Genomic DNA, 14,902 nt, shown 5'->3' with positions numbered 1-14,902 from the left:
CACATCTTAAGTCAATTATCTGTGGGGTTTTTTTGTTTTTTTTAATCCTTATTTTTATTTTACTTATTTTATTTTTGGCTGTGTTGGGTTTTCGTTGCCGCATGCGGGTTATCTCTAGTTGTGGCAAGTGGGGGCTACTCCTCGTTGCGGTGTGCGGGCTTCTCACTGCAGTGGCTTCTCTTGGTGCAGAGCACAGGGCTCTAGGTTCATGGGCTTCAGTAGTTGCGGCACGCGGGCTTCAGTAGTTGTGGCTTGCGGGCTCTAGAGCGCAGGCTCAGTAGTTGTCGTGCACGGGCTTAGTTGCTCCACGGCATGTGGGATCTTCCCGGACCAGGGCTCGAACCTGTGTCCCCTGCATTGGCAGGAGGATTCTTAACCACTGTGCCACCAGGGAAGCCCGGTCAGTTATCTGTTGATGGGCATTTGGGTTGCTTCCATGTCTGGACTGTTGTAAATAGTGCTGCTGTGAACACTGAGGTACGTGTATCTTTTTGAATCAGAGTTTTCATTTTTCCCACCACATGTACATCCAGGAGAGGAATTGCTGGATCACATGGTAGTTCTATGTTTAGTTTTTTAAGGAACCTCCATACTCTTCTCCATTGTGATTACACCATTTTACATTCCCACCAACAGTGTAGGAAGGTTCCCTTTTCTCCACATCTTCTCCAGTATTTATTATCTGTAGACTTTTTGATGACAGCCATTCCAACCTGTGTGAGGTGACACCTCATTGTGGTTTTGATTTGCATTTCTCTAATAATTAGGATTATTGAGCATCTTTTCATGTGCCCGTTAGCCATCTGTATATCTTCTTTGGAAAAATGTCTATTTAGGTCTTCTGCGCATTTTTTGATTGGGTTGTTTGTCTTTTCTTTTTTCCTTCTATTTTTTGGCCGCACCATGCGGCATGCAGGATCTTAGTTCCCTGACGAGGGATCGAACCTGCACCCCCTGCAGTGGAAGCATGGCGTCTTAACCACTGGACAGCCAGGGAAGTCCCTGTTTGCCTTTTTGATACTGAGTCATATGAGCTGTTTGTATATTTTGCATATTAACCCCTTATTGTTTGCATTGTTTGCAAATATTTTCTCCCATTCCGTAGTCTGACTTTTCATTTTGTTGATGGTTTCCTTCCCTGTGCAAAAGCTTTTAAGCTTGATTGGGTTACATTTGCTTATTTCTGCTTTTATATCTTTTGCATCAGGAGACTGATCTAAGAAAATATTACTACAATTTACGTCAAGAATGTTTCGCCTGTGTTCTCTTCTAGGAGTTTTGTGGTGTCATTTCTTATATTTAGATCTTTAAACCATTTTGAGTTTATTTTTGTGTATGGTGTGAAGGAATGTTCTAGTTTCTTTACATGTAGCTGTCCACCTTTCCCAACACCACTTGCTGAAGAGACTGTCTTTTCTTTGTTGTATATTCTTGCCTCCTTTGTTGTAGATTAATTGACTGTAGGTGTGTGGGTTTATTTCTGGGCTCTCTATATTCTGTTCCATTGATTATTGTCTCTCTTTGTGCTAATATCATGTTGTTTTGATTACTGTAGCTTTGTAGTATAGTCTGAAGTCTGGAAAGGTTATACCTCCAGCTTTCTTCTTTTTTCTCAGGATTGCTTTGGCAATTCTGGGTCTTTTATGGTTCCATATAAATTTTAGGATTATTTGTTCTAGTTCTGTGAAAAATGTCATGGGTATTTTGATAGGGATTGCATTAAATCTGTAGATTGCTTTGGGTAGTATGGCCATTTTTAACAACATTAATTCTTCCACTCGAAGAGTGTGAGATATCTTTCCATTTCTTTGAATCATCTTCAGTTTCCTTTATCAATGTTTTATACTTTTCAACATATAGGTCTTTCATCTCTTTGGTTAAGTTTATTTCTAGGTATTTTATTTTTTTGATGTGATTTTTAAATAGGATTTTTAAAAACTTTTTCTGATAGTTTATTGTTAGTGTATAGAAACACAACAGATTTCTATTTATTAATCATGTATTCTGCTACCTTGCTGAATTCATTTATTAGTTCTAATATTTTTTGTATGGAGACTTTAGGGTTCTCTATATTGAGTATCATGTCATCTGTAAATAGTGACAATTTTACCTCTTCCCTTCCAATTTGGATACCTTTTACTTCTTTTTCTGGTCTGATTGCTGTGACTAGTACTTCCAATGCTATGTTGAATAGAAGTGGTGAGAGTCTTGTCTTGTTCCTGAATTTAGTGGGAAGGCTTTCAGCTTTTCACTGTTGAGTATGATGTTGGTTGTGGGTTTGTCGTAAATGGCCTTTATTACGTTGAGATATGTTCCCTCTATACCCACTTTGATGAGAGTTTTTGATGTGAATGGATGTTGAATTTTGTCAAATATTTTTTCTGTGTCTGTTAAGATGATCATGTGATTTTTGTCTTTCCTTTTGTTAATGTGGTGTATCACATTGATTTTTGTGTATGTTGAATCATCCTTGTGACCCTGGAATGAATCCAACTTGATCATGGTGTGCAATCCTTTTTATGTATCATTGGATTCATTTGCTAATACTTCGTTGAGGATTTTTGCATCTATATTCATCAAAGATATTGGACTGTAATTTTTTTGTAGTGTCTTTGTCTGGTTTTGGTATTAGGGTAACGGTGGCCTCGTAGAATGAATTTGGGAGTGTTCCCTCCTCTTCAATTTTTGGGGAATAGTTTGAGAAGGATCAGTTTAAGTTCTTTATATGTTTTGTAGAATTCTCCAGTGAAGGCATCTGGTCCTTGACTTTTGTAGGGAGTTTTTGTTTTTAAATTACAGATTTTATTTCACTTCTAGTGTTCAGTCTGTTCAAATTGTCTGTTTCTTCTCGACTCAGTCTTAGCAGGCTGAGAAATTTTTCTAGAATTTTTTTTATTTCTTCTAAGTTGTCCAGTTTCTTCTAAGTTGGCATATAACTTTTCATAGTATTCTCTTATGATTTTTTGTTTCTGTGATATTGGTTATTTCTCCTCTTTCATTTCTTATTTTGTTTGAGTCCTCTCTTTTCTTCTTGTTGAGCTTGGCTAGAGGTTTGTCAATTTTTGTTTATCTTTTCAAAAAATAAGCTCTTGGTTTTATTGATCTTTTCTAGTTTTTATAAATCTATTTTATTTATTTCCTCGCTAATCTTTATTATTTCCTTCCTTCCACTGACTTTGGGCTTTATTTGTTCTTTTTCTAATTCTTGTAGGTGGTAGGTTAGGTTGTTTATTTGAGATTTTTCTTGTTTATTGAGGAAGGCCTGTATCGCTATCAATATCCATGTTAGAACGTCTTTTCTGCATCCCATAGATTTTGTTAAGTTGTGTTTTCATTTTCATTTGTCTTGAGGTATTTTCTGATTTCTTCTTTGATTTCATCATTGACCCATTAGTTTTTAATAGCATGTTGTTTAGTCTCCACATTGTTCTTTTCCCATTTTGCTTTCTGTAATTGATTTCTAGTTACATACTGCTGTGGTCAGAAAATAGGCTTGATGTAATTTCTGTCCTTTTGAAATTGTTGAGGCTTGTTTTGTGACCTAGTATGTGATATTTCCTAGAGAACTTCCTACATGCATTTGAAAAGAATGTGTATGCTGCTTTTTTTGGATATAGTGTCCTGTAGATATCATTTAAGTCCAACTGGTCTAGTGTGTCATTTAGGAACTCTTGCCTTGTTGATTTTCTGTCTGGAAGGTCTGACAATTGATGTCGGTGGGGTGTGAGTCTCCTACTATTATTGTACTATTGTCCATTTCTCCCCTTATGTCTGTTAGTATTTGCTTTATTTATTTAGGTGCTTCTATATTAGGTGAGTATATGTTAACAAGTGTACTATCCTCTTCTTGTATTGATCCCTTTATCATTATATAATGCCCTTGTCTTTCTTTATGGACTTTGTTTTAAAGTCTGTTTTGTCTGATATGAGTATTGCTACCGACCCACCTTCCCCCCCCAACCCCCCGCCACTTTCTTGTTGTTTCCACTTGCATGACATATCTTTTTCCATCCCTTCACTTTATGTATGATTTTTGCCCTGAAGGGGGTCTCCTGTAGGCAGCATATTGTAGGTTCTTATTTTTTTTATCCAATCAGCCACTCTGTGTCTTTGATCAGAGCATTTAGTCCTTTGACATTTGACATAAAGTAATTATTGATAGGCATGTACTTATTACCATTTTAATCTTTGTTTCCCAATTGTTTTTATAGTTCTTTTTCGTTCATCTTCTTTTTTTCCTTTTGTGGTTTGATGATTTTCTTTTGTAGTATGCTTCAGTTCCTTTATTTTTGGTTTTCATGAATCTATGGTATGTTTTTGATATGTGGTTATGATGGAGTTCCTATATGTTGACCCATAACTGTATCTACGTGCTTTAAACTGATAGTCATTCAAGTTCAAATACATTTTAAAAGATCTAGTTTTATACTCCCCTCCCTCACATTTTGTGATTTTGCTGTCCTATTTTACATCTTCATGCTTATCCTTTTACTGTTTATTGTAGTTATAATTGCTTTTACAATTTTTTTTGTTTCTTTGTTAGAGTAAGTACTGGATTATTTAGGTAATCTTCAATCCTTACTCTAGGTTCGCCTTTCCTATCATGATTTTCCCTTTCCTACAGATTCTTGCTTCTTTTCTATTTAGAGAAGACCCTTCAATATTTCTGTTAGAGTAAGTTTAGTATTGCTGAATTCTTTTAGTTTTTGCTTGTCTGAGAAATTCTTTATCTCTCCTCCTATTCTAAATGATAATCTTACTGGGAAGAGTATCCTAGGTTGCAAGTTTTTCCCTTTCAGGACTTTGAATATATTATTACACTCCCTTCTGGCCTGCAAAATTTCTGCAGAGAAATCAGCTCATAGCCTTATGGCGATTCCCTTGTAAATGAGTGTTTTTCTCTTGCTGCCTTTAGAATCCTCTCTTTAACTTTTGCCATTTTAATTATGATATGTCTTCTTGTGGTTCTGTTTGGATTCATCTTGCTTGGGACCCTCTGAGCTTCTTGTACCTGGATTTCTGTTTCCTTCTTTAACTTTGGGAAGTTTTCAGCCATAGCTTTTTCAAATACATATTTTATCCCCTTCTCTCCCACTTCTCCTTTTAGAACCCCTATTATGCATAGGCTGGCAAGTTTTATATATACCATAGGTCTTGTATGTTGCTTTTTTTCTTTTTTGCCACACCACGCAGCATGTGGCATCTTAGTTCCCCAACCAGGGATTGAACCCAGGCCCCCCACCCCCACCACCGCATTTGAAGTGCAGAGTCTTAACCACTGGACCACCAGGGAAATCCTAGTTGCTTTCTTCTTCTTTTTTTTTTTTTTCATTTGTTTTTCTGTCTCATGTTCTGATTGGGTGGTTTCCATTGTTCTATCTTCCAGGTCACTTATTCTTCTGTGTCATTTGGTCATCTATTCATTGCATTGAGATTACTTTTTTTTTTTTTAATCTTGGCAGTTGAATTATCTATTTTTCATTGGTTCATCTTTGTAATTTCTAGTTCCTGTTAAAGTGATCTGCATTTCTATTAATAGTCTTTCTTAATTCAGTTAGCATTTTTATTACCACCTTTTTGAACTGGGGTCTGGTAGACTGGTGAGCTCTGTTTCATTATTTGTTCTTTCAGGGAGTTTCTTTTGCTCTTTTAATTGGGAGTAGTTCCTCTGCCTTTTCATTTTACTTTCTCTCTGTGCATGTAGGAGGAACATTATCTATTGTGGTCTTGAAGGAGTGTTTTTACATGGGAGCACCCCTGTGTAGATTATATGTGTCCAGTGTCTTTGGTATGAGGCCTGGTTTGATATGGATGCCAGCCATGCCTTTCTTCAGGGTGTGCTGGCCGTTATCACCTTGAGAAAGGGTGTCGTTGGTGTTGGGGGATCGAAAGCCTATGCAGGGTGTGAGATGGGACTTCCTCTCTGCTCTGTGACTCTTGCCACCCTGTTAGCAGCAAGGTCTGCTCCCCAGTTGTTGGAGTAGCCTTGTGGGGTTGGGCTCGATCAGGCTCTGTTCCCCTTTAGTGTATGCCCTTCCCCAAAGGAGGGGATTGCTGAAGCAAGTGAGGCCCACACGTCCAGAGGACCTGTGCACCTCATCTGTAGGCGTCCATGGCTCTGCTCAGATGCAGCCCAGGGTTACATCCCTTCCCCTGTTGTGTTCATCCTCGATCTGGTGCAAGGCTGTGGTGTGGAGTAGGCTGGGGCTGGGGACCCGGGTGTTGTGGCTGCAGGAATTGAGATAGCTGTGCTGCCACCAGAAATCCGGGCTGCCTCTGTGGCAGGTTTATCCTAGGACCTGTCTGCCCCAGATCCAGAGCCAAGCTGCAGTGTGGAGCGGGTGGGGAGCTCTTGGTAGGCTGGGAGACAAACTGCAGCATGCTTCTGTAGGGCCGCCTGAGCGCACACTGACAGTGACCACCACCCCACCGGATCACACCCAGGGTCCCCAGTCTGTCTCTGTGTAGCCAGACTGAGTCTTTCCCCAGGGGGCCAGTTGGCCCAGGTTTCACGCCAAGCGGTGGTGTGGAGTGAGTGGGGCTGGGGTGTTCACCCAGCTCAGACTGGGGAGTGCAGCAAGGTGGCAGCCACCAGTGCAGAGTTCTCTCCACCATGATTGTTGACCAGCCAGTGCATGCACACTCCTCACGAGTAGAGTCTAGGCCTCTCCAGCCCTTCTGTCTGTCCCAGAGGTTCTCCCGGCAGCCAAGGGGACTTGTCTCCTCCATGTACAACACTAGGATTGGGATGCCCAGTCTGTGGCTCAACCTGCTGGCTCCCCAGGGCAAGGGTCCACCCATACAGACCTGCTCTTCCTTTCAGATCCCTCTCAGGGGCAGGAGTCCCAACCCTATGTCTTTTTGTCCATCCTACCCAGTCCTGTGGAAATCTTTCTTGCAGCTTTGGTTGTATAGGAGTTCTTCTGCTGGTTTCCAGCTAGTGTTCCATGAAAAGTGTTCTGCATGTAGATGTATTTTTAATGTGTTTGTGGCAGGAGGTGAGAGCTCTACATCTTCCTACTCTGCCATCTCGATCCCTCCCTGCCTCCAGAGTCCTTAAACATACCATTTGTTATACACGGCCTTCTGATACATGGGCTGAGTGAGGTTGTCTGCATCTGGGTACTCAGTATTAGAAAAGTTCGATTCTATTATTTCTAGATTTTAAAATAGGTAAATAGAAATTTTAATCTTTTCTTTCTTCACTCTCAGTGAATTGCCTTGCACATCCTTTAAGGCACACACACACTTTTTTTTGGAGACACCAATTTAGAAAGAGGTCTCCATTCCCTAGGTGGAGGTCAGCAAGGACCAATACATGGGCCAAGGCCCTGGGAAGGCATTGACTGAACCCACTCCAGTGGGAATGGAAATAGCAAAGATAATCCCCCAGTGTCTGTCCTCCAATGCTTTGATTATAGATACCGCCAGATATCATCTCATTCTGAGATTCTCACCTCCTTCCAGTGGGTAGAACAGATACTAAGTGGTCCTTTCTCCAAGAAGTGACCTACAGGAGCAGTGATTAGATGCCAGGAGGCACTTGCTCATCTCCCCAGAACCTAGAGGGGGGAACTTCAGTGGGCTGGCTGTGGTTCTCCTCATCCAGTGAGTTTAGAATGAAAGAGAATAGGTTTAAGCATTGTCACAAAATAAAATTTTAATTAGACACTTTGAACTCCCCCATTAAAAAATTATGCAATTAACAAAGAACTTCTCTGTCTTTTAAAACCTTGACTGAAGTTAGGGATTTTACTGTTCTGGAAAATTTCAACAACAGTCATCCTTTGTGCTTAATCGCTTACAAACTGCTTTTGTTTACACCATCTCATTTAATCGCACAGCACGTGTGGATTGTCCTGGCTCCATTTTACAGATGAGGACATCAACATCCAAAAAGTTAGGTGACTTGCCTGTTCCTCACAGTGGTAAAACCTGGATGAGGAGTTCTTTTCCGGGTTAAATGATCTTCCCATTTGTTACCCTAGGACTTCTTGCTGTAATTCTCACCTGGTATTTGTAAAATGCTGTAATTAAGCCTCTAGAAACACTTTTTACATAAATGTTCCTAATGTTACTTCTTGGACTGAATGACCATAGTCATATATTTGTTCAAAAATTGTTCAAAAATTCCATAGAATTTAGCAAAACCTTGTTTTGTTTACATTTTTTTTATTTGGCTGTTTTGCTCATTTTCCCCCCATCTCTTGGATAATATCTTGGGCATAATTCTTTCAGTCACTTTTACAAGTTTTTTTTATTGTGGTAAAAAATACATAATGTAAAATTTACTATCTTAACCATTTCTCAGTGTATAGTTCAGTAATGCTACATTCACATTGTTGTACAACCAATTTCCAGAACTTTTTCGTCTTGCAAGACTGAAACTCTATATCCATTCATCAATTCCCGTTTTCATCTCCCCCAGCCCCTGGCAGCCACTGTTTCACTTTGTGTCTCTATGAATCTGACTACTCTAGATACCTCATATATGTGGAATCATGCAGTATTTGTCCTTTTGTGACTGGCTTCTTCCACTAAACATAATGTTTTTAAGGTTTGTCATATTGTAGCATGTGTCAGAATTTCCTTTTTTAAATTAATTTTTATTGGCATATAGTTGCTTTAGAATGTTGTGTTAGTTTCTGCTGTACAGCAAAGTGAATCAGCTATATATATACCTGTATCCCCTCTTTTTTGGGTTTCCTTCCCAGTTAGGGCACCACAGAGCACTGAGTAGAGTTCCTTGTGCTATACAATAGGTTCTCATTAGTTATCTATTAGAATTTCCTTCCTTTTTAAGGCTGAATAATATCCCATTGTATGTATACACCACATTTTGTTTACTCATTCATCTGTTGATGGACATTTGGGTTGCTTCCACCTCTTGGTTTTCGTGAATAGCACTGCTATGAACGTGGATGTGCAAATATCTTTTCTAGATCCTGTTTTCAATTCTTTTGGATAAATACCCAGAAGTGGAATTGCTGGATCACATGGTAATTCTATTTTTAATTTTTTGAGGAACCACCCTACTGTTTCCATAGTGGCTGCACCATTTTATATCCCACCAGCATCACTCAAGCGTTCTAATTTCTCCACATTCTAATCAATGCTTGTTATTTTCTGGGAGATAAACACACACACACGTGCCATTCTCACAGATGTGAGGTGATACCTCATTGTGGTTTTGATTGCATTTCCCTGATGATGAATGATAAGCACCTTTTCATACGCCGTTGGTCATTTGTATGTCTTTTTAGGAGAAATGTCCGTTTAAGTCCCTTGCCCATTTTTTAATTGGGTTTTTTAGTTGTTGTTGAGTTGGAGTTCTTTCTATCTTTTCAGTTACTTTTTGATAGTAAAAAGTCCTCTCGGCACCTTTAGTAACAACTATCTCATGTTAGTAATTAATATGCTGCCTCCAGTCATAATCAAACTCCAAACAGTATTTCAAACTAAGTGTCTCCCTCCTAATTTGGCCTGCTTAGGGCTGAAACGCCTAAAGTGGGGATGCAGGCATGGTCGACTTCTGCCCTTCCTCCTGGCCCAGAAACAGGCTCCATAGCTGGAGCGAAGGAAGGGAGAGAGGTGAGGCAGCAACGTTCACTTCTCCTCCTGCAATTCCCTTACTTCAGTGGTGCCTCCTCCAGGCAGCCCTGGGTCCCTGGTTCCCCTCCAGACTGCCCCTCTCTCTCCCATCCACATGACTAGCACCTGAACCTCAAGCATCACTCAGTAACAGATGTCTTCCCAGCACAAACGCCTCTTCTCCAGGCCCCTGGCAGCCACTGTCCTTGCCTTTGGACTTTTCCTGGTGTGAACAGAACCTCAAGTCTGTGCCCCACAGACTCCAGGAGTTTGTCTTGAGTGGTCTCATTAGAGATCCTCTCACTTGGCTTAGCCCCTTTTTCTCTGCTGGGGAGAGGACGTGGGAACACACCATGCTCCAACAGTGTTTTTCAAAGAAATTCTCTACTCTGGCTGCTTCTGCCTCAGCTCTGATTTTCCTAGGACCTCGAGGTGGCTGTTCTGGTCACCTCGTTGGCTAGTCCTGAGTAGGTGATCAAGCACATCACTTCTGAACACGGGAGTAAGTGCCATTAATTATTTGTTATGACCTTTTGGGGCATCCCTGGCTGAAACTCAGGCATGAGTCCCATTTTAACATCCTGTTTTCTGTTTATTGATCCCCAACTACAATCCAGACCTGTTAGGCCCTTAATACATATTATGTTACAGCCTTTCAAAGAGTCTGGTCCATAACTCCAGGATGTACTATTCAAACTACAGATCTAAGAAGATAAAAATCTGGCTAGAGATTTATCTTTTCAAATTATTTTAGTCAACTATAAGTTTAGGCAATTATGCTTTAAAGGTATTTCAACCCTTGTGATAAACCCAGTCAAAGTTGTTGGCAGGAAACTGGCCTGTTGCTTGAATGACCTTCCCAAGCAAGTTCAGGTGAGACTCTCTTTTACATAATTGCTTTAAATGGAAATCACTTAGATCTGAGGAATTTGGTTTTCAGCCATTTTACACACAGGTGTTACACAGCCCTTGAGTAAAAAGGTGAAACTCATTTCGTTCCAATGTACGTAAAGCTTCTCAGTTAAGTAGAATGCTCGAAGTGGTAAATATTTTTTGATTTTCTAGTTACCGAATCAAAAACTCCATTCAGTTTCAGTTTTAGTTTTTAAAAAAAATACTTCTGAAATGTGTCAGTTTTCTTTCCTATGTTAGATCATAACCGAATCCTTATTTGGTTAGGAATATTACAATTCGCAAGGCTCATTATATGAATTCTTTGTACAGTATTATAGATCTAAGAGTTGTAGAAAATTAAGGATCTGCCTGAATTTTTGTGCTTGAATTCCCAATTCGAACTTATTTTGGTTCTTTCTCCTCAATATGAAGTTCACTTAACTGAAAGCCCTGTTTGGTAAGGTCTGGATCAAAGTGTAGACTTCTGTTTGGTTTCAAAGAACAGGACTAGAATGGGCCCTTTCCCTTGGAGATAGTAAAGGATTCAGTGCCAATGCCAGAATGGTTATCTCTAAAAGTGCGTAATTTTTACCTGGGGAGTAGAAGGGGAGTGGGGATCATTGTCTCACAGACATGAGTAACAAGAACACTCACTTTTGTAGAGCGGTTACTACATGCCAAGCACTATTCTAAATGTTTTCATACCGAGGACCTCTTTTAATCTTCACATCAGCCTGATGAGGCATGTGCCATTCTCATCTCCATTTTATGGATTAGAAAATGAAAGCTTGGAGAGGTTAAGTAGCTTTTCTAAGGTCACGTAAGGTCAAACCCAGGTCTGCTCAATTCCAGAGCCCAGTTACTACTCAGTGTTTGACCCCATCTACCTGGGAAGTTTGTTGCCCCCAGTTGCATAGGCAAGACAGTCCACCACAATAAAAGCACAGACTGGAAGTCAGAAGTCCTAGGCTCAGGCTTCAGCCCGTGCGCTAACTGCTGGGTGACCGTGGTCACTGCAATTGATGGTTATGGACCCAAGTACTCAAATCTATCAAATGAGGGCATTGGGGACTTCCCTGGCGGTCCAGTGGTTAAGACTCCGTGCTTCCACTGCAGGGGGCACGGGTTCCATCCCTGGTTGTGGAAGTTTCACACGCCACCCAGTGTGCCAGTAAATAAGTAAATAAATAAAAATTTAAAACAAAAAAAATGAGGGCATTGGACCAAAATCACAGCTTCCCACTGTGTTCCTCAGAGTCCTGGTGCCCTCAGCAGCCCCACTAGGCTGCAGTGTCCCCTTTTCCTCTTTCATACGTTGGGATTCCACTTGTTTGGATGGAGCGGGGGGTGAGTGGGGACATGGAGAAGTTTCCATTGAAAAAAATTTTAAAAAGCAATAGATAAAAACAGGACAATGAATCAAATAACTACCTGGGTCCTCTGTAGGCCTGAGGTTTTTTGACACTTGAGACTATTTTTTCTTCCATTTTGAGGGGAGACACATGCTCCTGTTTTTTTTCCACTGATCGAAGATATTACTTTCCCACCCAGTGCAGTCACTCAGGTATTGGCACCGTGTTTGTGTTAGAAAGGGATAGTTGACTATTTCTTGGCCTGATGACTGTCACAAGTTTTAGGGGATGAGGGGCTGAGACAAGTGAGTAGTTAGTTTCAATGCACATCTGATTTTTTACTGACTCTGTTGGGGAGATGTGGGGGGTGGATGCCCACACCTCCAAACAATTCTCTGACACCAGCTGGTGTCAATTCAACTCACTTCTCTCAGTCCTACCAGACTGCCCCCACTAATTAAATGTCAATTGCAAATTTACGTTGCTCAATTAATTTGCTAGAGGGGCTCAGGGAACCACTTTGCTTACTAGTTTATATATATATATGTTTATATATAAAGAATAGAGCTCAGGAACAGCCAGATGGAAGAGATGAATGGGGAAAGGGGCATAGAGCTTCCATGCTTTTGGAGCTAGTCACTCTCCCAGCACCTCCATGTGTTCCCAACTCAGAAGCTCTCCTTACCAGTCCTTTTGGCTTTTTATGGAGGCTTCATCACATAGTCGTGATCAATTAAATCATTGGCCATGGGTGATTGAACTCAGCCTCCAACCCTTCGCCCCTCCCCGAGAGCTTGGGGGTGGGACTAAAAGTTCTAGCCCTCTAATCACATGATTGGTTCTATTGGCAACCAACCTCCATCTTTAGGTGCTTTCCAAAAGTTACCTTATTAGCAGAACAGAAGACACCTTTATGCTTTCATCACTTAGGAAACTGCAAGGGTTTTAGTTCTGTGCCAGAAACAGGGACAAAGACCAAATATGTATTTCTTACTGTACATCACAATATCACAGTCTTTTTTCCCACAGAAAAGCCGACGCTTCAGAGCAGACACTCTTTAGACGGCTCCAAACTTGCGGAGAAAGTTGAAACCGCGCAGCCACTGTGGATAACGTTGGCACTGCAAAAGCAGAAGGGGTTTCGGGAGCAGCAAGCGACTCGAGAGGAGAGGAAGCAAGCCAGGGAGGCCAAACAGGCAGAAAAGCTCTCCAAAGAAAACGTAAGTAGCTTAGTCTTCAGCTTTAACTTTGTTTTCCTGAGCTTGGCTCTTTTTTTGGCTGCGCTGCACAGCTTGTGGGATCTTAGTTCCCCAACCATGGACTGAACCTGGGCCCCGGCAGTGAAAGGGCCAAGTCCTAATCACTGGACCGCCAGGGAATTCCTGAGCTTGGCTCTTTTATTTTATTTTATTTTATTTTATTTTATTTATTTATTTTTTTTTTTTGCGGTATGCGGGCCTCTCACTGCCGTGGCCTCCCCCGTTACGGAGCACAGGCTCCGGAAGCGCAGGCTCCGGACGCGCAGGCTCAGCGGCCATGGCTCACGGGCCCAGCCGCTCCACGGCACATGGGATCCTCCCAGACCGGGGCACGAACCCGTATCCCCTGCATCGGCAGGCGGACTCTCAACCACTTGCGCCACCAGGGAGGCCCAGCTTGGCTCTTTTAGTTCAGAGGACTTTAAGACAACAACAATAACAAAACAAGGCTAGCTTAGAGTGGTGGAGAATACTTAGACAGTAGAGCAATAAACAAGCTGACCACTGTTAAGACAAGGAGGTGTTTTAGGTTAGAAATTTGGTTTCCTTATGCTCTTAGGTTAGCCTGATTTGGCAGAATCCGCTCACATAGGTTATATGAGAAATACAAAAAGCATTTTATTTGAGCAGTGAGTCGAGAGGAAATTAGGAATCTTGCTCTGTGGCCCTGACGGTATAGTTAATTTGAAGGGCTCTTCTGGGAAAGTATGTAGCATCCCCTCTTTGGGACATTTGCACTGAGCGGCTCCGTGCTTGAGCACACACTGCTCCCCCGTGCAGTCTGGCCCCTCCTCTGGGAGCAGAGAACGGGGGGCTGGCCAATGGAAGCCTCCAAGGCCTTGCCTTGCATGGTCAGTCTCCCCCTGACTTTCTCTGTCCTCCCAGGTCAGCGTCAGCCCGCAGCCTGGAAGCAGCAGTGTCGGCAGAGCTGGTTCCCTGCACAAGTCCACCGCTCAGCCAGAAGAGAAGAAGCCAGAGACAACAGCGTCCAGGCTCGAGCGCCGAGAACAGCTGAAAAAGGCCAACACTCTTCCTACATCTGTGACAGGTAGAGAACAGGTCCATTTCTGTTCAACCGTACTTAAAGGTTTTTCTTCTTAGGGTGTGTTTTATTTCCTCGTGTCATAACTAGCACAGCATTTTAGGCATTTCAGAGCACAAGCTGTCTCACAGCCCCATTCATCAACTCTGACAATGATAAAGCTCGCCTGATAAAGATCATCAGAAACTCACCCACAATCAGTGGTGTGATGATAAACTTTTAACAATCAGTTCTTCAGGGAGTGGAGAGACCTCTGATTTGTAGTATTTGCTGTGGTGTAAATACTCCCAACCATGGCTAATTTCAAGCTACTAATGTGATATCAAGTGACTCGTTAAATTCCTGAACCTTTAACAAGGTGATATGAGCCCTCTCCAACTCCACTGCCTGTAGTCCAACAAAATTAGGTTTATTAACTTCCTGCAGCAAGGAAGACTGCACACCACAAGAACCTTCTAAACAAAACAAGAGATAAGATTATATTAGGATTCAGGGGGAAGGGTGAATTTTAGGTAAAATTTAAATGAAGCAGTGACTCAAAGCAAAGTAGTTGATATCAAGCCTGAGCTGAAAAGTGGACTCAGGAGCCTGTTTCCTTTGACACCACAAACTTAAGGTAAATGTGAGGAAGCTGTATTGGAAAACCCCTACCTGGAGCTGTGCTCCAGTTGGAAATGGAAATTGTTTCTCTGAATCATGGTCATCTAAGTGGCTCAGATGCTCCAGGCAAAAGTGGGGTGGTCCCTGGTCCCTTCTCACTGATG

The 14,902-nt window shown here is 41.6% G+C and overlaps 1 protein-coding gene across 4 annotated transcripts in view; it reads left to right on the top strand.

Annotated features, from left to right (window-relative positions):
- Positions 1 to 14,902, top strand: part of CRACD (capping protein inhibiting regulator of actin dynamics) — a 315,539-nt gene that overhangs the window by 256,100 nt on the left and 44,537 nt on the right. For all 4 annotated transcript variants that reach the window (XM_060109251.1, XM_060109260.1, XM_060109243.1 and 1 more), the window contains 2 exons: positions 12,867 to 13,057; positions 13,982 to 14,144. In XM_060109251.1, the coding sequence (XP_059965234.1) occupies positions 12,867 to 13,057; positions 13,982 to 14,144 (354 nt within the window). The remainder of the gene's footprint in view (positions 1 to 12,866; positions 13,058 to 13,981; positions 14,145 to 14,902) is intronic.

The sequence above is a fragment of the Mesoplodon densirostris genome, chromosome 1, assembly GCF_025265405.1.
Source record: "Mesoplodon densirostris isolate mMesDen1 chromosome 1, mMesDen1 primary haplotype, whole genome shotgun sequence".
In the NCBI taxonomy this organism is placed as follows: domain Eukaryota; kingdom Metazoa; phylum Chordata; class Mammalia; order Artiodactyla; family Ziphiidae; genus Mesoplodon; species Mesoplodon densirostris.
Note: the sequence above shows the minus strand (reverse complement) of the source record. Positions and strands in the feature narration are given on the sequence as shown.